The 27,669-nt window shown below is 42.7% G+C and overlaps 1 protein-coding gene across 1 annotated transcript in view; it reads right to left on the bottom strand.

The window, feature by feature from the left end:
• RAMP1 (receptor activity modifying protein 1) overlaps positions 1-27,669 on the bottom strand; it is a 62,212-nt gene that overhangs the window by 15,717 nt on the left and 18,826 nt on the right. The window contains exon 2 of the mRNA XM_081932560.1: positions 5,202-5,337. Coding sequence (XP_081788686.1) covers positions 5,202-5,337 — 136 coding nt within the window. The remainder of the gene's footprint in view (positions 1-5,201; positions 5,338-27,669) is intronic.

Here is a 27,669-nt window from a genome sequence, read left to right as displayed (position 1 = left end):
TGATATAAATTAATTAGAACTGGATTGTCAAAAATTATTAATACAAAAAGTTAATATGCATGAATTGGTTTATTAAATTATTTAAGGTATTTGGGATTGTAACCAGGGGTGTGTTTCAAAATTTTTTACTACCGGCTTGGTGGGGGGCATGTGACTCAGTGGGCGTGGCCAACCTGACATCACTCACGCCCATGCCCACTCAGTCACATGCTCCCCACTTAGCCACACACACCAAACAGGTGAAAATTTCTGTTTTGCTAGATGGGAGGGTGGCAAAGCCTCGCTTTCACCACTGCTGCCGAACAGTCCGTGCCATCCCCCTATGGACTGACGCTGTAGGAGGGAAGGAAAGAAGTCGGTCTTGGGAGAGACCTTCCCTCCCCCTCCAGAGAGTCTGTGCGGGGAGAGGCAGGCTGATTTGAACACAGGCGGGCGTTTTATGGCTGGCATTCTTCGCTTGTTGGGGTGCTCCCCTTCACCCTTGGCGGCGGGGGCTGCTTTATCACACTCTGTGTGGACGGCAAGGGAAGGGCGCAGCGGTGGGGGAGGCTGGCAATCCCCCAAACTGACTCTTGGAGGAAAGAGGCAGGGATGCCGGCCTGGGATTCGCTCCCTTACAGCTTGCCGCCCCCACCCATGCTGGATGGAGCATTGGAGGCCAGGCTGGTCCCGCCCACTTGCCTGGCAATTTCCTGGCCAGCTAACTAGGCAGGGGATGGGTTACAGTGGTGGGGGATGCTGGCTGTCCCCCTCTTGGAGGAAGGAGGCAAGGATGCTGGCCCAGGGCTTGCTCCCTTACTGCTTGCCACAGCCGCTTGATGGTCCCGGTTGCTTGGCCCCCATTTTGCCAGCTGACCAGGCAAAAGGTGAGCAAGGATCCCCCTCAGATTTTTCCCACAAGTGGAAAAAGTGCTGAGAGCTCACCCCCACCACCCTACTCACTGCTCGGAGCTCTTAGGGGAGGGGGGCTGCAATGCTGACAGCTTCAGGAGAATCTGGCTAGTGGGGGTGCTAGACTAGCACAAATGCTTACCTGTGTGTAGGCAGGAGGAAGCAGTTCTATGGATGCATGTGGTGAAGGTGAGGCAGCACGAGCATCTGAGTGAGCCAGTTTAGGAGCGTGGCCAGCCAGCCATCACTACCGGTTTGGTGACCCACACCCAATTACCACTACCAGTTCTCCCAAACAGATCCAAACCGGGAGCAACCCACTTCTGATTGTAACATGTGTATTAGAAGGGTTCCTGCTATCAATTTGCTCATCTTTGAACCTGGACAGGTCAGGAAACAAGCATTATAAGAAATACTGAAGGTTTATCTTATTAATTTAGGCTATAATAGAAAATCTTGACAGCATTTCACCTTCCCTCCTTCTTATAAACAAGAGAGACCAAGTGAAAGAGTTTTGAGTGTCCTTCTCATATTTCTTTTGTTTTCCTAAGCAAAGTCCATGTTTTCCTAAAAGCTGATGCATATTTTCTTCAAAGTGATCTCCATACTCCTCTACATTATACCTCTATGACCTCTTGCAGATGAGAGAATGTTATTTGGTGTCCCAAATAAAGAACTTTTCTTCTTGCATCTCTATTACAGCTCTCCACCAACCTCTTTTCTTTGTTGACGATTCAAAGAGAGACTACAGTCATGCACATTTCCGTCACAATTGCTTTATCCTATCCCCATCACAGATAAATTTTTGTTGTTGTTAGTTCTGAAGACAGCTTGGCTGGATTTTTTCCCCTTCTGTTTCTCCACAGAGCCTATACTATGTCTATTCTATAGGAAGAAATCTAGGAGCATCTTTGGTTTTTAATAATTGTTATTGACAAGTGGAATCATAAGATGGGAAGCTGAAAGACTCAAACACTGTCTTTCAGAAGTGTTCTGAGTCTTTTGATCTCACTTATTGTTTTGAGGTAATGGCTTGGTAGTTCCTGCTGCCATCAATTATCTTCCACAGAATATATCACTCTCACCCAATAACATGGGTGTATGAAAGACAAGGCTCTGTATTGCCTTTCTGGCAACTTAAAAGTAAAAGAGTAAAATAATTTCAATAGCACAATAAGAAAGTTTCCCTTTAAATAAACCATATAGACATAGACTGTAGAGAGTAAAAGGATGATGGTGATATGCAGGAATTGTTGTCTAGTCAAAGGGGCTAAAGCATTTTTAAATCAAAACAGCCAGATAACATTAGGAAAAGAAAAAAAGAAATAAAAGAAAAGGGATTGTGAGCTGTTTGGAGATTGTGGTGTATTATTTGATTGATTATTGATTATTTCTCTTAAATGTTTTAAATTCCCTAAGATAACCCAAAATTACAATACAAATTTAAGCAAAATAGGGAGAAAAAACACATCCACGCCATTATCAGCAATGTCATCAGCAACATCCAGTCCAGCAAGTCAATGATCACTAGATAGCATGTTACAACAGGAAAAAATGAATACCCTTCAACAGAAATTAAATCAATGTTTCAACTGCTACAAGAAGCTATAGCAAAGAACCATGATGACATGAAAGAAAGAATACAAAAGATGGATGATAAAATGGAGAACATTCAGCAAATAATTACTAAAAATGAACAACACATTCAGAAAATAGAAGTGAAATCAGAGCAAACAAACAAAATAGTGGAAGAGATGGACCATAGACTCACACACACAAAAGGATTAGAGAGAACTGTAATTATGTTGGAGAAGGATAAAGCAGAATATTTTCTGAGATTCCAGAACATTGAGGAGGAAGAAGGGAATCGTCTGAGAAAATGGCAGAGTTGCTGGCAGATGCTCTGGAGGTGAATAAACTGGAAATGCTTGCTGGGATGAATGAAATATTCAGAATACATGCAAGCTACATGAGAAGGAATAAACTCTCCAGAGTGGTGCATGTGAGATTTTCTAAGAAGACAATAAGAGTGGAAATACTTCAAAGAGCAAGAGATGGACCCCTGAAGTATAAAGGGAGAGAAATAGTAGTCCTGAAACAGATATCTAAAAGAGTAAGAGACATAAAGAACAAGTTGGGTAGCTTGCAGCAGACTTTCTTTGGATAGCCCGCCCTCTGCCGTGGTTGCCTGAGGTTCCGTCCAAGCGCTGCAGATATTGGGGAACGATCGGAGGGTCCGGGATTCAGGAAACCTGATAATGTTGATTAATTTTAAAAAGACAGTTGACTTGCTGTCAAGGTTCTGACAGATATCCTAATTAATTCATGAGGACTAAGCCAAGTTTCAAAAGAAAGCCAGTTATTTATTAGGAACAGCATGTCGGCAGTTACTCGAGAGAGGTCAATTCTTTGGCACGTAGTTTATGGGTGAACTTTGACCCTGTTTCCCACCTCCTCTTAGTCTGTGTCATAAATCACATTCTCCAATGAGGCACTCATGCAGGCTCTAGAAGTCCACACCTCACAAGGATCTTAGATCCTACCCTGGTATGAGTGGAATATGCTCCCCCCCTCTGCTGCCTATAGCAACTCAAGAGCAGACTAGAAATGCTTTTGTGAGTTGACACAAAAGTTTGTAGAACTAAAAAAAAAAGTTCAATCAATCAATTCCAACTTCTTGCAAAAAAAAATCTCACAAAGTTGAAATTTATTGATTGAACTTTTTTTTTAATTCCACAAACTTTCCCTACACATGATGGTGATATAATAAAGTGACAGAGCTAGAAATCAGGTTAGCAAAGAAATGCTTGTGGAAACAAGGGCATCTGGGCAATGGTGGATGGGGCAAGCTCCAAGGCACGGGGCTGCGCTGCAATGGACAAACAGGAAACAGAGTGGCCAGTGCAAGGGAATTAGAAGAAAATTGCTGCCTAAAAGTCCATTGCTAGTTAGTGGCTTCAATAGCAGGCAGGTTAGGTCAATGATCTGCCTGCATTGCTCCAGTGTGCCTTAAAGTCTTGGAACGGCTTTTGGAGGGAATGATTCCATAGATTTCCTGCTTCTCACGTTTCTTCACACCTTTCAAATTATGCCTCACATTCCCATTTCTTGACACTTCAGCGATGTGGGTGAGAGATCCGAGTTCAGGTTGTAGCTACTTCTCTCCCTGGCCAAAAGTCTTTCCAAAGATTCCCTCCTCACAACACACACACTCTCTTATTTCCTTTTCCATTTTGTACCCCTCAGTTTGGTGACACTTCAATAGTCTTGTAGTCCCTCGCTCCCCCGACAGGAATCTGATTCTTTCAGATGATCTAAATCAGTTGGGGCTTTCCGTCTCATTGAATTAATTCTTAGGGTTGCACCAAGAGTTTTCTCTCTGCTTTCTCAAATAAAGATCTGTGTTCCCCACTTGGAAGGAAGGATGCCATAAAACTTTTTTCTTTGTTTTTAGCAGCATTTGAAGAAGTTTGCAAGAGAAATCCAAAGGATCTCTATAAATCCTTGAACATTTCATGTTTTTTCTCTGGTCAGTTGAAACAGTAAGGAAAAAGAATTAAGGCAAAAGTATGTTTTTTTGTAAACACAAGTTTGATGGATATGTAAAAATTCCAGTTCCTTCTTTTCCCTCTTCCCTTCATCTCCCTTTCTAAAATACTGTTTTAAGCTGTTGGTTTCCCTCCTAATCAGATTACTAGTTTTGGGAATTTGAAATGAGGGTTAGGTAAGCATTTTTTAATGTGACTTGTAGCAGAACTTTCAAAGTACAGAGAAAAGTTACTTTTCCAGATAGTTGTCTGATTTTTAATTTTTAAATGCAATGACATTTTAAATATAGTACAAATAAATGGGATCTTTATCCCAAGAAAAATAAACTGAAGAAAAGTAAGACTGCAGCCTCAAGCATGTAATGCTTACCTCTGCCCCCAGTTCTCTTGATATTCAGGCCATCTTGCAGCCATAACATTCAGGCCCTAACCCTAACCTTCCAATATAATCTTTCGGTATATTGTTTTGGATAAAAATTACAAGAAAGTGTATTCAGGCTAGATATCTGGTGGAAATTCTTGACTGCCACATTAAGAGGTGAATTCTCCTTCACTAAGATTTGTACAGTCATCTCTCAGATGTGGTACTGAGCAAGGGGTTGGACTAAATGATCAAAGGTCCCTTTTAACTTCATTCTATTATGTTATATTATTAGTCATTCTATTATGATCCAATTTTTCTTTTATACCCATGATAAAAGAAAAAGTAAAAATATAAAAGAAATAAGTAAAAAAAAATACTTTTGATTATTTGATACTTACTCCAAAGCCTTATCCCAATCACACCACAGCATCTTCCTGAGAGTTTCCATGTCAGATTTAAATTTGCTGAGACAAAAGTCCTCAATTAATTCTCCATAAGATTCATGGCATGCAGAGACCATAATAAAATGATGGGCTAAAATAGAAAAAGGAAAGTGAAAAAGATTTTTAAAACATGATAAGGTTAGACTAAAATTGCTTGATTCATGTCACTATAAAAATTACCAGTGGATAATAATCCCAAATAGATCTTTCTGTCATTAAACATTGTTGTTTATTCTTGAGTAAATAATCATTTCAGAGAAAAGAAACATTACAGGTAGACCTCTACAGCCATCAAGCAGTTTTAATAAATGTAAGTTATAATGTAGCAATTGAAAACACCACAATTTTTCCATTTTTTTCCAAATTTGACTGTATGGAAATATAGTAGTTATAGTAGTGGTGATGTTTTCAATTGCTGAAGAATGTAATAAATCAGTAAACAAATAATTTTGTTCAAAAATCTATACAAGGAACATAAAGGGCATTTTTGGAAAGGCAAGAAACAGCTGTCAGCTGTCCAGCTAGGAAATCCAAAAAGAGAACTCCTGGGACATTGTGCTTCCCAAAAGTAAAGCTCTATTAAATGCACTACATTGGCACAGAAGCTAAACCAGCTCTGGGTTTCCTGCGCAAATGCCCACATAGTTAAACTTGCCTTTTCTCTTTGGCCCTCTGTTCATTGCATTGTCCAATTACATCCACTTCTTTTGTTATGAGAACAGCCTGGATCATTCAAACATCTGTGCAGCATGAACTTGGGGGTGGCAGCAGGGTCTCACTATCTGCACACGGAGTCTTGGCATTCTATTCGCACCCCAGACATTCTAACTACCCCTTCCCGATTGTTGTCAAGCTGAGAGTGTAGAAGTAACTAGGTGAACGACCGAATCAGTCAACACATATCCAATTTGATATAGTTAATTTCATATGTATACGTTAATTCCCTAAAAGTTTTGTCTCTCCCTACAGAAAAATAATGCCTTATTAGTATTAACAACTTCAGAGATTTCTTCGTAAGAAATGTTAGGATTGCATGAAATGCACATGATTAAAATCTAAATTAATTTTGATTTATATTGAAATAAATGTTGATTTATATCTATTGAGTTTTAGCTACTAGAGATACTGTATGTTTCTTTCCTACCCCATCGATTTTCTGGAAGTCTTTAAAAACCTGGCTGTTTTCCCAGGCTTGGGGTAAAATTTTCTTTTACAGTGTGTGCATTACTCCCGATGAATGGGTTTTTCTTTATTCTTATTTTCTAATTTTAATATTCTGCAGTTGGGTAGCCTCTAAATTTCATAAAACAAAACAAAATAAAAATTATTTGTAAGTTTCCTATCTCTGCTAATATGCTATACATATCTCATAAGCCAGGAGGAAATAGTCATCAGTAGGGTATTTTATAAAAGTCTCTAGATTAAAGATCCAAATTTTCACAGAAAGAACGTTGGTCCTTGCCTGAATGTTTCTTTTATGTAGATAGGTGGGAGGGGCTACAGCTGGGTTTAGTCACAGCCTGATTGGTCCAGAGACTGATGGAATTTCCTTAAAGTATCCTTCCTTCCCTATTGGCTCCCAGTTTCCTCGAGGTGGAATGGAGAAGCTGCAAAAACATCATGCAAGAAGACAAACAACACACCGCCCGACTGCCCCTTATCTGACCTAACCAGAATACTAGGGTGGGATGTAGCCCCTCCCGCCTATCTACATAAAAAAAATGTTCAGGTAAGGACCAACATTCTTTTTCCTGTAGATATGGTGGGAGGGGCTACAGCTGGGACATACCCAAGCTAAGTCCCAGGGCGGGATGTAGACCCCGGGGGAGGGGATGTCGCCACCTGTTGGAGAACCCGACGTCCAGAAGACGCGTCCGCCAAAGCGAAATGATCTAATCGATAGTGTCGGATAAAGGGCGTTGGAGAAGCCCAGGTGGCCGCTCTACAGATGTCCTCCAGAGGGGCCCTAGTGGCCCACGCGGCTGTGATAGCGGCACTCTGAGTAGAGTGGGCCGTAATCCCCTGAGGAGGAACTTGACCTAAGGCTTTGTAAGCTGCCCTGATGGCCTGCCTTAACCATCTGCCTATAGTGGCAGAAGAAACCCTAGCTCCCAGAGTGCTGGGCTGAAAAGACAGGAAAAGGGCCTCTGACTGGTGAAAGGGGGATGTGCACCTGAGATAAATGCGCAGAGCACGGCGCACATCTAGCCGGTGCCAAAGGAGTTCCCTCTCATGAGAAGGAAAGGGACAGAAGTTAGGGAGAATGACCTCCTGCGATCTGTGAAAGAGGGAATTGACCTTCGGGAGGAAGGTCGGATCTAGTCGAAGGATGACCCTATCCTGGTGGAATTGGCATAGGTCATCCTTGGACGGGAATGCCCCTAACCCAGAGATACGTCGAGCCGAGGTAACGGTGACGAGAAAGGTCACCTTTAGGGTTAAAAATCTGAGATGAACTGTCCTCAACGGTGAAAAGGGCGGCCCCGTGAGAGCTCTAAGGACTAGGGAAAGATCCCACATTGGAAATCAATGCACTGGAGGGGTGCACAGGTTTGCCGCCCCTTTAAGGAACCATTTGACTAATGGAACCTGGGACAAGGAAAATCATCCATCCCCTGCCAGAATGGAGGAGAGAGCAGCTACCTGTCTCCATAAGGTGTTATGAGAAAGACCTTGGTCTAGGCCGTGTTGCAGGAACTCAAGAACTTGAGCAACTGAGGCATTGGCCGGAGATAGATTGAACCTTCCGCACCATGAAACAAATGTTGACCATGTTGAGTTATAAATTCGTGTGGTTGACGGGCATCTGGAAGCTTCAATGGTAGGAATGACCTTGGCTGACAGGTTAGCATCCCTCAGGAGGCGCCACTCAAGTGCCAGGCGGTCAGCTGGAGCCACTGGGGCTCCGGGTGGAATAGGACCCCCTGGTACAGGGCGATCTCCTCCAAGTTTCTGAGCTTCCAGCCAGAGGCATTTGGAATGAGTTCCCCCCTGACTGTTTATGTGCGCCTTTGTGGCAACATTGTCTGTCAGAAGGAGCACATGGTGATTGGCAATCGAGTCCCGAAAATGAAGGAGGGCCAGGAGAGCTGCCTTCAGCTCCAGCCAATTTATATTGTGGCACAGGTCTGAGATCGTCCAATGGCCCTGCACCAATTTAGATTCCATCAAGGCCCCCCCAGCCATAGAGCATTGCGTCTGTTGTGATCGTGGTACGATCTGGCACCCAAATGTCGGATCCGCGACATAGGGCCGGAGATGACCACCACCATAGGGGCCAGCGGAGGCCCGGTGATGGAGTGACTATCTGCAACGAGCTGCTCATGCGCTGGCGTTGATAGGGGATGAGCGTCCATTGGAGTGTCCAAGAGTGAAGGCGGGCCCAGGGTACTATTCCTATACGTGATTGGGCCTGAACAAGCACGTTGTCTAGGTAGCATTGGAGTCTTACCAGGAGGGATTATAGGTGAGCTGCCAACGCCGCCAGGACCTTCGTGAACATCCGCAGGGCAGAGGCTAGAGTGAATGGGAGACCCCTGTACTGGAAGTGGCACCCCATGTGAAAGAAACGGAGGAATCTGCGATGTGCTGGTAGAATCAGAATGTGCAGATACGCTTCCGTCAGGTCTATGGACGCCATGAAGTCGCCCTGCCTGATCCCCAAGAGAATGGACCTGCGGGATGACATTTTGAAGTGCCGGTAAACCAGGTTGAGGTGCTTCAGGTCCAGAATTGCCTTCCATCCCCCCAAGTGCTTCGGGACAATGAAAAGGTTGGAGTATAGACCCAACCCATACTCTTCCGGTGGGACCGGTTCCACCGCCTGAATGTTCAGCAGGTGTTGGATTGTTAGACTCATTAAGCGGCGTCTTTCCGGGTCCCTGGACGGAGGAAAGGTTCTGAAGAGCATCAGGGGAAGGGAGAGAAACTCCAGATGGAGGCCGTCCCTGATGGTGAACCTGACCCAAGCACCTGATGTTATCTGGTCCCACTGATCCGCGAAGGACGCTAAGCAGCTGCCGATGGGTTGACTCGGGTTGGAGTCATTTCCCTCTGTGGAAGGGATGGCCATACCCCCCCCGCGAAAGGGCCACTTGGACTGATCTTGGTACCTCCCCCTATCCTGATAGAAGGGGCGATCACCCTGCCAGTCGGGCCTGTAGGGGGTGTACCGTTGTTGCCGATAATCCGGGTCAGGAGGCCGGTAAGAAGAAGGGCTATGGTAAGAAGTCGGACGGGAGTCCGGCTTCTTGGTGTTTGAGGGTAGGACCTTCTTCTTGTCCTTGTTCTCAAACGAGAATTGGGTCAAGCAATTCCCCGAAGAGATTCGGGCTGGTGTAAGGGGCCGCTGCCAAATTCCATTTTGACTTGTCCATTTTCCAGTTGCGAAGCCACAAAAGACAGCAAAATGTTACCGAGGTGGACAACGTCCGGGAAGCGAATTTGATAGAATCTAGAGTGACATTCACCGAGAACTGCGTGGCCAAAATAATTTTGGTGAGGTCTTGGTGAAGATGCTCATCGTGGATCGGGATGTGATCCTATAACTGGCGCAGCCACATAACTGTGGTGCGATTAAAATAGGATGCGGCAGCAGCCGATTTAATAGCCCAGGCGGAAGTGGTGAAATTTTTACGTAAGGTAAACTCCGCCTGCTTGTCCTCGGGCTTTAATTTATCCGCCACATCCCCTGAGACCACAGTAGAAGTGTTAGCAAGAAGAGCAATGGGGGCATCCACCATTGGCAATTGGAGGGGCTAGGAGAAAGCCTGCTCCATATTGTAGAAGCAGCGGTCATTACTCCCAGGAGGAGCAAGGTGGAAGGTCAAGCTCACTGGTTCTTAACCACTTCCAGAAAAAGTGGAGGGGCTGGGACCTCCTCCTTATCCATATTGGGATTTATAAACATAGCCAGGTTGGGATTCCTATGTTGGGACACAGGTTGAGCCCCAGTACCAATCTGAGTAGTCTTCTTCGCCTTATGCAGGAGAGGTTTGAATGCCGGGGGTGCAAAGAGACCGGGGAAGGCTGGGGAATCAGGAGTGACTCTGAAAACCCCAGGTCTGGATGGGTCCCCTCCCCTAGTACTGAGCCCTCGCTAACCACAGATGGACAAGGGGCCCTAGGTGGACCATGACCACGGGAAGAGGATGGAGATATAGGGTGCCTGGAGTCAGAATGAGGCCTTGCCACCCCTTGTGAAGCATGTTCCTGTTGGGCTAGGTCTGAGGTAATGCCCTTGGTGATTGCAGAAGAAATGAGTCTCCTGATACTTTCCGGCAGGAGCTCAAGATCTTCCAGGTCCTCCTCTGAGGGCCCAAGGGGTGCAAGGCCCTGGGGAACTAGGTGTGAGGGCGGAAGGTAATCTCTAGACCCCCCCCCCTTCCAATGGATCCCTACCCCCCCTCCCTATACAATCTCAGAGAGTTGGGGGAGGAGGAGAGGCCACTTGTCTGCGAAGCCTAGCAGGGAAGATAGAAGGAGGAAGGGCTGAAGCCTTGTGGGGGGGTGAGGCAGAGGGATGAGAACTGGGACTCACTGGGGACGTGGATCTGCAAGGAGATTCAGATCTAGTAGCCTGATCTTACGTTTCTGCTCTGGCCACTTGCTTTTCCAAGGCCTTCTATCTCTCAGCTCATCCCTCACAGCAGCTCTAGAAGGGCGCTGGGCAGCAGATGGCCTGGTAGCCGCTGCCCTGGTTCTCAATCTGCCCTGACCTTCCTCTGCCACCTCATCGTGGATCCCACAGGGGCCTGAGCTGACTCGGGAACTGTGGAGGCCATGCCTCACTCACGTGTCTTGAGCCTGCTAGTGAACTGCTCAGGAGCCTGCTGGCCTTGATGTCTGGCCGGGCTGCGGGCTTTGGACCACCGGATGACTGCCTGCTGTCTCGATTTACGACTGCGATGCAGGCCTTGGCTTTAGAAAATGGCTGCCACCACGACGTTGCCTCAAAATGGCCGCCGCACCTCATGACAAAAGGAGGCCGTCTGAGGCAATGGCCTCGTGGCGAGCCGAGTCTGTCTGCGCTGTCACTCAAGTAAGAGTGAGGCTGCGGCACCGAATGCCAGCCGCGGCGCTGCCCTGAGGGAGCATCTGCTTCCCGAGCTGCGGTGCGCTGCTTCCGAGCCACAGTGGCTTCCTTACAGCCATGGTGAGGTTTTGAAGCCGCATTTGGTTTTAAAGCCGTGGCGAGGCTTTTGGCGGCTTGGCAAGGCTTTTGAAGCCGCACCAAGACTGTTAAATCCGCGGTGCTCAGGAGGCTAGAATCAAGTTGTAGAAAGCCATTCCTTGAAGCCTCTGAATTATCTCGGCTGCAAATGGGAGCCTGTCACCCCTGTGCACCCAGGGACTGGGCAGAGCATCCCAGGCCCAGAGGCAGGAGACCAGGTCACTCCTGCTTCCTTATGAGACTGACAAAGCAGACTCTATGGCCAGCAGTCCAAAATTTAGAATATCCAATTAATCAAATTAAAATTATAACCAATACCTCAAGGAGCCAAAGCTAGTGCTTGGACCAGAGTCTGAGAGGAAACTGGGAGCCAATAGGGAAGGAAGGATACTTTAACAAAATTCCCTCAGTCTCTGAACCAATCAGGCTGTGACTAAACCCAGCTGTAGCCCCTCCTGCCGTATCTACAGGAAAATAAAGCAGACTGTTTGCTGTGAGTAGTGCATAAGACACAATACAACAAAGCTGATAGTCTATATTATTCTTTATTCATTTTCCTAAAGATTGGAGGCTTGATCACATGATAAATAGTAATGGTTAGCATTTTTGGAGCTATAGTATATGGCAGTGATGGTGAACCTTTTTCATCTCAGGTGCCAAAGCAGGTGTGCGCTATCGCACGGGCGTGCCCAACCCATAATTTAATACCTCTCTGCACTGTGCCCCTTGCGCATGCACTTGTGCCCCCACCCTGCTGCCCTGTGCATGCGCGCACGGCTTTCTTGGAGTCTGGGGAGGGTGAAAACAGCCTCCCTCACCTCCCCAGAGGCCCTCTGGAGTCTGGAAAAAGCCCATTTTCCAACTTCTGGTGGGTCCAGTAGGTCCATTTTTTGCCAGGCTTCAGAGGCATTTTAAAAGCCTGGGGAGGGCGAAAAACAGGCCAATACACAAAACCAGAATTCCGTTCCTTCCCTGGCTTCAGGAAAGCCTCCGGAGGGCAAAAAATGGCCAAAAATCAAGGCCAAAATCAGCTGGGCAGCGCATGCATGCATGCTGAAGCTGACAGGGCAACACTTCATGTGCTCTCAGAAATGGCTTCGGGCCTTAAGTTTTTTCTTTATTTACCCTCAAACCAGCTGCTTCCCCATATTCTCCCAGTACATTAGCCTCATGCCAGACCGCAATGCTTTTTCCATAATAAATAGGTCGTCTGCAAACACTTGGAGTTTAAATACTTCTTTTAATTTCTACACCTTTAATTTGCTCATCTTTTTGAATTATCCTAGTCAAGACATCCAACATTAATACAAATAATAGTGGTGATAATGAGCACCCTTGCCTTGTGCATTTTGGATTTTAAAGCTCTGTGTTGTATCCCCATTTATTATCACTCTGGCCACTTGATTGCAATAAATTGCCTTAAACATATTTATGAAGTTTTCATCAAATTCCATATACTATAACTGGCACAACATACCATTTGACATTATCAAACACTTTTTGTGCATCAATAAATATCAAGGCCACTTGTTTCTCACTGTGGACTTCATAATATTCTAGGACCGTGATGTCGAACCTATGGCACATGCACCTGTGCGGGCATGCCAGCCGCCCCAGTCCAGCTCCACTACACATGCATGCGTGCCTGCTGCTGACCAGCTGGTTTTCGGGCCTCTGCTAAGGGCCATGCGAGCATGGGAGGCACATGCACGGGGGAAGGCGCTAGCATTGCGCAGCAAACTCTGGCAGGCTAGATGTGAGTGTGAAAAAAAACCTGCAACTGTTTGAAGGCTGAAGGAAGCCTCCAACTGAGCAAGGAAGCACTGCCATTCACACTCACGTCCAGCCTGCCGGATTTCACTGCACCAAGGCAGGAATGAGACCCTGTCCTGTGGAGCCCGCTGCCACTTGGATGAAGAGGGCAACGATGAAGACAAGGAGAGGAATGGCGAGGCTTTGCGCAAGGTCAGGTCAGGTGGAGCTGGCTGGTTGGGGAGGGGGCAATCATGGTGTTTAGGTGGTTGCTGCTGCCAGCAGCTTGCATGCCCCAACTGAACCTGGAATTCACCATGGGAATTCCATGGGAAATGAGAGGCCCTGCTTGAATGTAGAGGATGGGGAGAAAAACGGCTGCTCAGTTGGCTCTCCCGCCTCCCCTCCCCTGCCGTTGCCAGCAACTTGAGTGCCCTGGTTAAAGCAGGGGCTCACTCTCGTACACACACACACACACACACAGTTTGGACAGCCCCCCTCCTCTCACTCTATCTTGCTGCAGGCAGCAGTTGCTTCAGTGCCTGGCTGGCAGGGCACTCAGGTAAGCCATTGGGGGGCATCTCTGCACCCCTTCCCTTGCTTTGTATTCAACTCTCCCCCACCTTGCTACTCAGGTGTCACCCACACCATTGCCAGCAGTTTGGATGCCCTGGCTGAAGTGCTCACACACACACACACACACACACACACACACACACACACACACTTGGATTGCTCTCTTACTCTTCACTGTCCCTGTTCCACCCCACCCCATGTGAGACAAAGAAGCCTCATTAAGTAGTTAAGTGGAAAGTAATTGGGGGGGGGGAAGAGCAGGAGATAGGCAGACAAACAGTTTTTGCTCCAAGAATGAAAGTTTCTGAGTCTCTGACTCTGCAAAAGAGGATGGTGCCTGAATCTGCACAATATTATAGCACCCAGGAGTGTCCATTCTAGGCATGAAAAACATTTCCCAACCAACTCTCCTCTCCCTTCTTTAAAGACAAAGAAACAGAGAAACAAGAGAGGAAACAGATGTTTGCAAGGTAAGTGAGTCCTTGTTGCAGGAAGGAACGGAGAAGCAGGAGGCATCTTAGTGGGTTGGGGAGGTCTTAAGGATATGTTCTATCACTAGGACCCCCATGGCCTTCCCCACCCTGAGATACCTCATGGGCACATTGGTATTCTTGAATGTTGAGCTCTTAGGAAAGTATCCCCTCCTTGGGTGTTGCAAACAGCTATTTCCAGTGGGGAAAACAGGACAAAGTAAGTGGGCAAAATAGGTTCCTTGGGTATATTTCCAGTCGGAATTAGACCATGGCAGTGTCCCTACAGAAGAGCTCTTTTAAGGAATCATTATGAATTAATAGAAAAGCAACTAATTTACCTCTGTTCTTAACTGCTAAAGCTATTGCACATAAAAAACAGAGGAGCGCTGATCAACTATCAGAGCCATCATTTTGACAGTTTTGCTGTACTGTAGTCTGTCCCCATGAAATGCAAGCATGGAATAAACTGAACCTGGTTTGTCTTTTAAGTGGCCACAAACTACTAGCCAAAGTGGCATTTGATCACAAGGCAAGGAATGTTTCCCCTTTTGCATTTGAACATCCAAGAAGGGACAGGAAAGACAAACAAAAAAAAGAAAGACGGAAAGAGAGCAAGGACGCAAAAAGAAGGAAAGAGGGGAAGGAAGAAGAATGAAGAGGGAAGGAAAAAGAAGGGAAGGAAGGAGATTATAATGAGAGTGAGTGAGGGTGTGAGGTAAATCCTGCCTTAGCTCTGCTGCCTTTTACAATCCCCTTGTTCCCTCCTCCTGATCTCAAACTTACAAAGTATGAGATAAGGTTAGAAAAATTATCAGTGTGCATACAACAGCAAAAGTCACATTAATCAAAAGCATGCCAAATGCAAACGTTTACCTTTCAATCAAAAGGTGTTTGTATAATTGAAAGCGCTGTTATTGTGTTTTTTTCAGAGAAAAAATGTTAATCATATATGAGTTGTTTTTCTAAACTAAAACTTCAATATTCTGGTTAAATTGCCATGTTGGCACTCCGAGATAAATAAGTGGGTTTGGGCATTCAGTCTCTAAAAGGTTTGCCATCACTGTTCTAGAACATCTAGTATTGTCCTAATGTTATTTTTTAGTTGCCTTCTTGGCAAGAAGCCACTCTGATCCACATGGATAAATTCTCCCAGAATTTATTTTAGCCTTTCGGCCATTATGGCCACAAATATTTTATAGTCCAAATTTAACAAAGAAATGGGCTTATAGTTTTTGATTAGCATCAAATCAGAGTTCTCCTTAGGGATAAGTATAATATTTGCTTCTTCCCGCAATACCAGTATCTTTGCCTCTTTTAATACCAAATTGAAAACCTCTAATAGTATTGGCCCTAGAAGGTCTTGCAGTTCCATCAGGGTCTGGCATTTATTATTTTTTTGCCTTTTTATTGCTTCTGTCAACTCTAACAAAGTTATGCCTTTGTTCAACATATTTTTTATATTTTCAAGGATTATCGGTAGTTTGGCTTTCTGAAAACATCGCTGTGCTTTATCTTCTATATTGCATTTGTCATCCTTGTATAGATTCTTGTAGAACTCATAGGTTATCAGTTTCCCCCGTTCATTTTGATGTATTATATTTCCCTCTTTGTTTTGTAATTTGCTAATCCATCTTCTTTCTTTCTGTTTTTTTAGCCTATAGACTAGCCATCCTGGATGTCCAACTCTTCTGCCATTTTGAAAAACTACCCCCCCCTTTTTTTCTGTTGTGATAATGATGCAAACATATTTCCCAAATGGGGTAGGTCAATAGATGTTCCTGTTGTCTTTTTATATGTATTATTGTTCTATCCAAATTCTTCTTGCTAAGTTTGTTCAGAAATTTCCCCCCTCTTTACAGGAGAGTTCAAACCATTAACATTCAGGACAGAATCGCCACCTCTTCCTGCTTATCTCTACCTATATCTGGTTTTTTTTGCTCTTGTCGATCTGGCTTCTTTTGGTTCTTTGGATCTATGCTTATCATCTTCTCATTCAACATTTCTTCTTTTCCAATTCCTAGGCCTTTGCCAGCAGTTCTGTCATCATCTCCGGTGGATCGTCTCTTCTCTCTTCTCTCACATTTTGGAACTGTACGAAGTGTGCAGCTTTTTCTGCTTCTAAAAAGAAAACGGTTGCCTCTTGGTCTTTATTTGCTTGCATCAGTCTCTCATTCATTTCATCAACTTTTTCTCTTTAAGTTCCCCAGTATCACTTCTTACCTCCCCTATCTCCTTTTTCAAATCTTCATGGTTTTTCACAGCATCACTTCCTGCGTTGATTGTAACATTAATTGCAGGTTTTTGAATGAATTTGATCTTTCTCTCTGTGTCATTTCTTTGATAGATGTTTGATTCAATGGACTCGAGTAGGCCAATGTCGTCTGGGTAGTCTGTTTTCTTCCTGTTCTAATTTTGGTTAGGTTTGGAATGCTTGTCATTTTCAACAGCTTTTTAAACCAACCCTTCCAGTTCCTATTACCTCTTATATTTATATTACCTCGTATATTTCCCTCCACTCTACCAATATCATCAATTTATCCACTTTGTATCAAAATCTATATCGTTAATCTATTGCATATATATTTAAGTACAAATAAGCTAATTAACATATAGTTGATATTCCATAAATATGTAGAATAGATATATAAATAGATATAGATAAGTATAGTTACATGTAATAAGAAACAGCAGGAAAGCTTATAATGGTAATAGTTATAGTAATTCTAATTCCAAACAGATATATTCAGCTACATATACCAAAAGCTTTACAACAATATCTCTATTTCCCATGGAATACCAAATACCCAGTAAGGTTTTTTTGGTTTATCCTCTATTTTAGTTACTGCTTATGCCTTTTTCAACACCCCTGCCCCAGGCACAAGTATAATCAAGTATATTCTTCTAAAGTCAATTTATTATTTATTTCCAGAGTCCTCCTTCTTGATCCTTTGGTGCTGCTGGCAGGTCCCAGTCAACAAGGTCTACCAGCACCTCTGTTTCCAAAAAGAAAAAAACTTTTTTTTTCTTTTTTGGCTTTATTCTCTTTCCAATTGCTATAAGAGTCTGTTCTTTCCTCTGCCAGCAGGTTATCAGTCTTGTCTTTTTCCATGCTACACAAGCTGTCTCTATCCAAAATGTCAGCTTCTTCAAATTAGTCAGCACTTTTTCAATTTATCAACTATTAACAATCGCGTCTTGAGTTACAGCCTTTGAAGAATTTAATAATCTTTTCCTTTTACACAGCCAACAAAACACAGTTAATGCAGATCTCTCTTTTTTCCCACACTTAACTTTTGCCGCTCTTCCACGAAGGGGGATGCAGTAGGGAATCTTTCCCCCTCTCCTCCCATTTTCAGTTGCAGCCTTTGACGTTTCCCCCTTAATCTCTTCCTTTTACACAGCCAGCAAAACACAATTAATGCAGATCTCTCTACTTCCCCACACTTATCTTTCGCCGCTTTTCCACAGAGGGGGGGAATCTTCCCTCCTCTTTCTGTCTGGGCCCCCATCTCCTCTTTTCTTCACTAGAAATCCTCTCAGGAAGTTCTTTCCTCCAAGATCACTCACAAGAGGTTGCCGGAACCGATTGTCACCAGAAAATATTGCTCTGCTGTCCCACTAACTCCTCGCTAGTATCGTCCAGCTGCTAGCCTTTCACAGCCACCACAACAAACTGTCTTTGCCTTCATCTGGTTGCTTCAGGGATTTCTCCTACCTTCCTGTCTCAGGCTGCTGTCTGAGAACCGGTTCACAGGGGTCCCAATTCTTCTGGTCCCCCTCCAGGGGACCTATGATTCTGAAGAATAAATGGATGGATGGAATCGGCTGTGTTCCACGGAGAACCGTCTGACACACCCATTCAACTTGGCAGCTGGCCCCGCCCTCCAGAAACTCTTGAGTTTATTTGTTATGACAAATGGGCAGAAAAATGAATTGGTTGAAAGAATAAACATTCAAACAGAAAAGAAAGTGAGATATTTAGGAATACAATTAATGGTGAGATGCAGAACACTCAAAGCAGATAATTACAATAAACTATTTGACCAAATTAAGGTGGAGCTAGAATTGTGGAAAAAATTACAGGTCTTCTTCATGGGAAGAATAGCAACAGTCAAAATGAATATCTTACCCAAAATACTTTTTTTATTTCAAAATATACCAATAAGATTGGAGAAAGAATATTTCAGAAATTTAAATAAAATGGTATCTAAATTTATTTGGCAAGGAAAGAGGCTCAGAATTAAATTGAAATTCTTACAGGATTCCAAGAAAAGAGAAGGATTCAGACTGCTCAATTGGGAAAGATACTATCAAGCGGCAGCACTAACATGGGTAAAAGATTGGATAGAAGTTGAAAATAAAAGACTATTAACGTTGGAAGGTCACGGTATGTAAATGGGGTGGCATTCCCTTCCTATGGGATGGAAAACATAAAGCCCACCAGTACTTCCAGAGGCACCATATAAGACGAGCTTTACTTGATGTGTGGTTAAGGATTAAAAAACAAAACTACATGGAAATCCCACCTGGTTATCAATGTTGGAGATGTTTGTGCATCCGAATTTTATTAATTTAGGGAAAGTAATTACTTATAAGGAGATACTAAATGAAAGAGGTGAACTAAAATCTAGAAGAGAATTTTATGAGGAAGGAATAGAACTGGAATGGTGGGCTTACTTACAACTCCAATTTCGATACGTAAAAGAAAAAAAAGAATGGGGTATTAAGAAAGAACCCACATAATTAGATAAACTTTTACTAGGTGAAGAGGAGAAAATGATTAAAAAATTATGTCAATATCTATTGGATTATACAATGGCAGAAGAGAAGGTAAAGGGAACCATGTTAGCATGAAGTAGGAACTTTGGTTACAGCATAGATTTGGACAATTGGCAAGATGGTAAAGAAACAGAAAGTTAACTTTAGCCACCTCGTAATAAGGAAAACTTATACAAGATGTTCTACAGGTGGCACATTTTAACCAAAAGATTAGCTAAAATTAACAAAAGTTTATCGCCATGATGTTGGAAATGTAATGCAGCACCAGGGACCTTCTACCATACGAAAGTTAGGGCTTTGGGGCACCAGATAAGTATTTGGAAGAGATGCTAAATCAAAGGATGGAGTTGAGGCCAGAATTATTTCTGCTAGGGATCACAAAAGAAAAATATGGCAAAGGTGGACTATATTTAATGCTGCATATTTTAACGGGAGCAAGACTGGTTTTTGCACAAAAATGGAAAAATAAGGAGACTCCCTCGGAACAAGAAATAATAAATAAGATACTAACATGTGCACAGATGGACAGACTGACTCTAGAGCTCAAAGACAAGGGTGAGACGGAATATCATGAAATCTGGGACAAATAGTACTGATGGTTAGAAATGAGGGGGAAATGCTGGGACAGAAAAACACAGAAAAGTTAAGAATTGGAAAATATGGTATTAAGAATGTGGGTTAGGTAGGAATCAGATATGTATTTGTATGATTAGTAATTATATAAAAGAAAGGATCAACGGACAGGTAATATGACTGACTACATACACCTATGTAATGGATATAAAATGTAATTGTTGTAAGATCTAATCACTATATGGAAATATTTATGCCAGAAATGTCACACTAAGTCCAATGTTTTTAATGTTTATCTAATTAAAAACTTTTTAAAAAAGATGAAATGGCTCCGCGTGCCATAGGTTTGCCATCACGGGTATATGCCAATGAAAGGTAGTCTTTGCATTATGAATGTAATGGAGCCTGCCAATTACATTTGTAATCTCAGGATTCAATAGTGTAAATCATGTAAAGTGAATGTGAAAACTCCTTCTTTTGCCCACACATTTGCTAATTGAATGCTTGGGTTGATAAATGCATGAGGTATCTCAGGGGGGGAAAGCTATGATCGCGGCTGAAAGTCCTACAGCAAAGCCATTATGTGAAACTAGGAGGCACTTTGGATTCCTAAAAACGCACCACCTCGCCAGGCGTCAATTTTGGTGACCAAAGATGAAACTGGAGGTGGAAGATTATGTAAAAAGCTGTGCTACTTGCGCAACAATGAAAACACGGCCGGGGAAGCCCTCTGGACTACTACAATGAGTGGCCAGCCCTAGCTGACCATGGGAAGAGATCGCAATGGACTTCATCATTGAGCTCCCAGACAGCAGCGGAAATTGAGTAATCTGGACAGTTATTGATTTGTTTTCCAAGCAGGCGCATTTCATTGCTTGGTCAGGGCTGCCGTCCGCAAAGAAATTAGTGAAAATGTTTGTGAAACACATTTATCGCCTGCACAGGGTGCCCAAGAGGATCATTTCAGACTGCGGAGTTCAGTTCACCGCCAAGTTCTGGAGAGAATTCCTGAGAGCCATTGGGTCCACACAAAGACTCATCTCAGCATTTCATCCCAGCACGAACGGTGCAGCGTAGAGTGCCAATGCGATGGTGGAACAATATATCCGGTGTTATGTGGACTATCAGCAATACAACTAGTCGGACTTGCTACCCTTTGCGGAAGTGGTGTACAACAATGCGGACCACAGAAGCACTGGATTAACTTCTTTCCACATTACCAGTAGCATGGAATTTGTTCCCATGCCTGAGCTGCCTAGAGAACCTCCCTCCTCCATGTGGACACGCTAAAGAAAGGACGGGAGAATACAAAGAAAACTCTAGCAGATGCGGCAGAAGCATACAAGAAGCAAGCTGATAAACACCGCTCACTCCAATCCCTCTTTCATGTGGGGGACAAAGATTTTGTGTCTACCAAATACTTAAGATTAAGAATGCCTAGCAAGAAATTGGGCCCAAAATTTCAAGGTCGATTCCCAATAGTGAAGATAATTAACCCAGTTACAGTTCAACTCAGTCCACCCAGAATTCTAGGGAAGATTTACCCAGTATTTCATTGTAGCTTATTGAAGCCAGTAATTGGGTCCAGCATAAGACCGTCCACCCAAGTTCCCCCTCTTCCTGTAGAAGGGGAAACACATTATGAAGTGAAAAAAGTCTTAGATTCCAGGCTGTATAGGGATCACTTACAGTATTTAGTGCATTGGAAGGGGTACCCTTTGTCCGAAGCTACTTGGGTGAAAAGTTGGGACCTAAAAGCAGATAAATTAGTAAAACAATTCCATGAGAGGTTTCCTGATAAGCCAAAGTGCCCCCCCGGGGGGAAGGTGGTTAATTTTGTTATGTTAATTTTTATGTTACTCTCTTTTCAGGAAATGTTTTTCTTCTGAGGAGAGGCCGCCTGTCAGGCCTGCAGTCATATTCCTTTTAGGATATTTGGCCTGCCACTCTCTCTCTTTCTTTACTATGCTGTTTTATTAGTGGGGAATTGTGGGGGGGGGGGAAATAGTAAGAGGTAGAATGTGTTGTCAAAATAAAACATTCCTTTCTAGAAGCCCAAGGTCATTCTTTGTCTCCGCACCTCTGCACCTGACTGGAACTAGATGGGTGGAAATACCAGCATGGCAGAGGAAGATTGGACCATGTGATGGACCGGGGGCAAGGTTTTGAATTTTCAATTGGGTGGAAACCCAGGAAGCTTTAAAATATAAAGATAAAGAAATAACCATTCTTAAACAAATTCTGAAGAAAGTAAGAGACAAAAGGAAGAAATATTCCTCTTTATCAAAGAAATTATATAGTAAAGGAGTTTGGTTTAGATGGTTATTGCCAGAAGGAATGTTGATTTTCTGGGAGGGCAGTAGAATTAGAAATAACACAGTTCTGGAGGCAGAGGCCTTCATTAAAAAACACAGTGCCTTTCTAGATGGAACAGGGGACACTACACAAGATATGAAGGAGGGAGGGGCCATGGCTCTGCCAGAAGACAGTGGGGAGGAAGCAATATTGAAAAGACTCAGGTCACAAAAATAAGTTTTGAAACATTATTGCAATTGTTGTTACAATGTAATTGTTGGAAGTGATATATAAGATGATTGAATATATTGTTGATATAATGTAAAAGAAAAAGCTGCCAATGTTTATCTCTTAATTTTTGATCCTTTTTTTCACTGTAAAAGTGAGATTTGGGGGGATTTCTACCTTTCGCACTATGTAGCTGTCAAAAATTTTTCTACCTATCTACCCCTTCCTAAAAATATTTGTAAAAACCAATAAAATTACTTTAAAAAAAGATGCTTGTTCCTGGGGAGGAAAGCTATGTCAAATCTAGACAGAATACTAAAAAGCAGAGACATCACCCTGCCAACAAAAGTGTGCATAGTCAAGACTATAGTTTCCCAGTTGCAATGTATGGTTGTGAAAGTTGGACCATAAGAAAGGTTGAGCGCCAAAGAATTGAGGCCTTTGAACTATGATGCTGGAGAAGACTCCTATGAGTCCCTTGGACTGCAAGGCAATCAAACTGGTCAATCCTAGAGTTCATCAACCCTGACTGCTCTTTAGAAAGCCAGATCCTGAAGATAAAACTCAAATACTTTGGCCACCTAATGGGAAGGAAGGACTCACTGGAGAAGAGCCTAATGCTGGGAAAGGTTGAGGGGGAAAAGTTGAGGGAACAAAATTATACATCCCAGAAAGCCAAAGGATAATGGTCTTGGAAAAAAATCAATGACTCCAAAGTGGCTGGGCATTTTGGCTTTGTCAAAACCCTGCACTTAGTTAAACAACAGTTTTGGTGGCCATCGTTAAGAAGGACACAGAAAGCTATGTGGCTAGCTGCTCCATCTTTGCTGTAGACAAAACGCAATAAGGAAAAAGTCCCAGGATTCCCCCAACTATTAGCAGAGCCTAAAGCCCCCTGGAAGGAGATCTTGCTGGACTTCATAGTAGAACTACCTGGAAACTCAGACTATATCTCTGTATAGCAGTTATTCTTTAGGAAAGAAAAAAGTGCTATATTTTACCTGTGACTGGTGTCCCTTAGTCTGGAAAATGTAGATCATTCTGTTTGTTTTTTGTAATCAATTGCTAGAAATTTTCAAACATTTTATCCTTTTGTATCTTTTCTTTTAATTCTCCTGTTATCATTTCTCACTTTTCCTATTTCCTCTTCATTTCATCGTGTTTTTTGTCATGGTCTCCTGCATCACTTGGAGCTGTCAGGCCTGTAGTTATGTTCTTTTTAGGATCTTTGGCCTGTCACACTTTCTTATAATTTTCTATGCTGTTCATTAGTGTAGTAGTTGGGAGGGGGGAATAGAAAGGAGTAGGATTGTGGAATGTATTGTTGACATTCTTTTGTAGAAGCCAAGGTCATCTTTTGTCTCCGCACCTCGACACCTGACCGGAAGCAGAGAGGTGTAGATGCCAGCGTGGAAGATGATGATTGGATCATGTGATGGATTATGGGGTGTGGGGATAGATCATGAACTTTCAACTGGGTGGAATTCCAAGAAGAAATCAGAGTTGGAATTCCATAGACGTGCTAACTTGCCTGTACGAATAAATTGGACCTTTAAGGATAACTTTGCTTTGGACAATGATTTAATTCTGCATGGTATTTAGAACGCTAACATGAGCATAGCCTGCAATTCCTTAAATGAATTTGATATCTCCATTTGTAACATGTCTTCTATTGTCCTCTGATTAGATGGACTTGAGGTGGTCGATGATGATGTGGAGGTAGGTTTCCTCCTTATCCCTATCTTTGTTAGGTTTGTAGTGCTTGTCATGGTCAACTATTTTACCTCAGATTTTTTTTTAGTATCCAACACCTCCAATCACCTTTTAACACATATATAATCCTCCATCACCCCAAATCTCACTTAACTGATAGGTATAGAAAAAGAAGTAAACTGTCTTTCAAATCCAATCCCACTTCAATTCTCCCTTTAGACCATTTGTTTTTTAATCCACAATGTCTTATTTGCAATTAGAAGAGAAAATAATAATGATAATAGTAGTAGTAGTAATAATGACAATAATAACAATAACAATAACAACAATAATAATAATAATAGCCAACAAAACAACAAAAATATAGTGCAGATGAAAACCGTGCCATAATGGCTTGTTACTACAACTCAGAGCCTGAAAAAAGAGGTTATTTAAGGCAAATGTATGAATTATGGAAACAACAACATCCAGATTCAAATGTTAGTGAACAACGACTTGCAGATCAAAGGCGATTTATTACACAGAATAAAGTGTTTAGTGAAGTTGAACTTGAGGAAATTCAGGCAAATTGCAAAACTAAGAAAACAATATCACAAGCAGAAATAACTGATACTCAAGACACACCTAAAGACACTGTAGTAGAACTCCCAGAAGAAGCTGTCGGGGAGGAAATAACAACACTGTCACCAGAACCAGTTATCACTGAACCAACTGATGAACTAACTCAAAAACAAAAAGAATTGAAGGACAAGATCATGGAGCATTTTGTGTTTAATAAGGAACGGCAACGTTTACCATCATTAAAAACTGTGCCTAAGAAAATTTTGGCCCCTATCATGAAAATGGTTAATGCAGTGCTTTCAACAATTGAATAGGGATCCATCTTGGAAATGAACCAGTTAATGTACAGCGCAGATGCAATAGTCACTAATGAACTAGGCATTAAAATCAAAGCACCTAGTTACACAACGGAAAAAGCATCAAAGCCAAAATGGAAAATCCGATTAGAACAAAAAGTCAAAAAATTAAGGGCAGATGCTAGCAACTTGAAGAACATGCATGAACAACAAAATTATAGATCAGCTAATCAGAAGGTATAGATTGGATACAAGAAACATCAATGAATCTGTAGAGATTGTAAAACAGCAGATAACAGCAACAGCTAGGAAAATTGAAAGATATGAGGCACGAATCATCCAGTATAAACAAAATCAGCAATTTCGATCAGACCAACGGCGTTTTTATCAAAGTCTTAATGTGAATGGTGACACCAAAAGTCAAAAACCAGAAAAGCAGACCACAGTTGAATTCGGGAAAGAATTGTGGGAAAATGCAAAGGACTACAATAAGGAAGCAAAATGGATACATGACTTTGAGAAAAGCATTGGCAACAAACAAATGCAAGTATTAGAAATAACAACTGAGATGGTCAAAAATCGAGTAAAAAAAGTAAAGAATTGGACATCACCTGGAAAGGACCAATTACATGGTTTCTGGCTCAAATATCTGACCAGTTTACATGCAATATTGGCCAGGCAACTGAATGAGATTTTACAAAATGGCCAGATTGATGAATGGTTGACAACTGGAAAAACATACTTGATTCAGAAAGATGCAACTAAAGGAACAATACCTGAAAACTACAGACCAATAACATGCTTGCCAACAACCTTCAAATTACTCACAGGCATTATTGCAGACAACATTATGGATTATTTGGAAACAAACAACATCTTGCCAGTAGATCAGAAAGGCAACAAAAGAAGGAGCAGAGGCACAAAATATCAGCTCCTAATTGATAAAATGATATTAGAAAATTGTAAGAACAGAAAAACGAACTTGAATATGGTCTGGATTGATTACAAAAAGGCATTCGACTCATTGCCACATAGTTGGATCATAAAATGCTTAGAAACAACAGGCATTAGCAAAAATATTACATCCTTTACTGAAAAGGCGATGAAACAATGGAGAACCGAGTTGGCAGTAGGGAATGAGAACTACAGAATGGTTAATATCAAGCGAGGAATTTTCCAGGGTGATTCACTTTCACCTCTTCTCTTCATCATCGCGATGATCCCACTATCAGTAATCTTAAAAAAAATGAAATTAGGCTACCAAACAGCCAAAGAAGCCGAATAAAATTTCGCATTTATTATATATGGATGATTTTTTTAAAAAAGAAAATTTTATTGGGTTTATAAAAAATAATCAGGAAAGGGGACGGTGGATAAAATTACAAATTTTGACAGCCACATTATGCAGGAAATGGCCCTCCCCCCCATTCTCATAACTTTCATTTATTATTACATTAAGTTGTTACTACTTAATAGTATTTTGTCAGCATATAACCTTTTATCTTCAAATAATTTCAATCATTTTATATCAAACAGATTTTCAGTTCATTTTAGTGATCTGAGTTTTCTCGATGTTGCCTCTTCTCCCCCCTCCGGCAGGGCTCCGGCACCTCCCGTGTCCTGTGTATCCTGTGTAGTGTCATCAAATTTATCTAGGAGGACTTTGGTTTTTTCCATGAAGGCCTCAGCCTCCATAGTTGTGTTGATTCTAACTCTCGTGTCCTCCCAGAATATTAACATACCTTCTGGCATAAGCCATCTGAACCACACCCCTTTCTGGTATAATTTCTTCGCTAGAAGCGAATAATTTTTTCTTTTATCTCTAACTTTCTTTGGGATTTGTTTCAGGATATTTCTCTATCCTTGTATTTTAATACTTGCCCCCTTTGTGCACTCAGAATCTCATCTCTTGTAGTCTTTCTGAGAAATTTAATGTGGACCTCCCTTGGAACGTTATGTGTTCTGGCATATGCTGAGTTTACTCTATAGACCAGGTCAATATCCCACCCCATCTGTTGTCTGTCTTTTTGGATGTATTCAGCCAGTAGATTTGTCATAATATCCCTCAGGTCTTCATCATTAGCCTCGATTACATTTTGAAATCTAAGGAAAAAGGACATTTATTTATTTTATTTATTTAATTTGACTTCTTAGTCGCCCCCTCTCCCCCCCAGGGACATCCTTTCAAATTCCATTTTTATCTGATGGTTCCCAAGTTCTTGATTTCCTCTCTGAACCCCCTTCACCTCCCCCCTCATCTCAGCCATCCCCTCCTCCAACAGTTCCAGTCTCTGTGAATTTTGGATCGTTCGGTTCTGGTTCTCTCTGAGCTGTTCGTTCATTTCTTTCAATTGGTTTTACAAGTCCTCCTGCCCCTTTAAGAGTTGTTGAAACATCTGTTGAAAGTCCACCTCCAAGGGCTTAGGCTGGAACAAAGATGTTAAAGTCTGTTGTCCACTGGGGCTGGACGTTGAAGATGCTGGGGCAGAGCCAGCAAAACCCGGTTTCCCTGGTGGTGGTCTTTTGGGTGGCATTGTAGTAAGAAGAGCTCAGAGGTGGCTGTGTCAATACAGGGAAGAAACAGTTGTAAAGGTGGATAGCCGAGAGAGATCACGAGGCAGGCAGTCCAGACAAGTAAAGACCTTTTCTAAATTCTAAGTCCAAGCAGTAAAATCCATTGTTCCAACTCCAGGATAAAATGTAACAAGAGATATCTCTGAGTGTCACGGAGACAAAGACAAAATGCCAGCAGTTTCTGTGGGTGGAGTCAAGTTTCAAAGTACACGAAGACAACGGAAGTGTGCCATCTTGCCCTGCCAACTCCGGGATCGGAAGGCAGCAAACCAAAAGGTTTCAAAGTTTTCAAAAGAAGAACAGATCATCACCTCATTTTCACAATCGCAGTAAAATAAATCTGCTGTTTGCTATGAGCGTGACTTCATTCCAGGGCTCACCCCCCTCCTCCTCCTCTGGGGGCAGCGAGCAGTTTAGAGCCGCTTATCCAA

Source organism: Natrix helvetica (assembly GCF_964273705.1).
Source record: "Natrix helvetica genome assembly, chromosome: 1".
NCBI classification, from domain to species: Eukaryota; Metazoa; Chordata; class Lepidosauria; order Squamata; family Natricidae; genus Natrix; species Natrix helvetica.
This window is presented reverse-complemented; position numbering and strand designations above follow the sequence as displayed.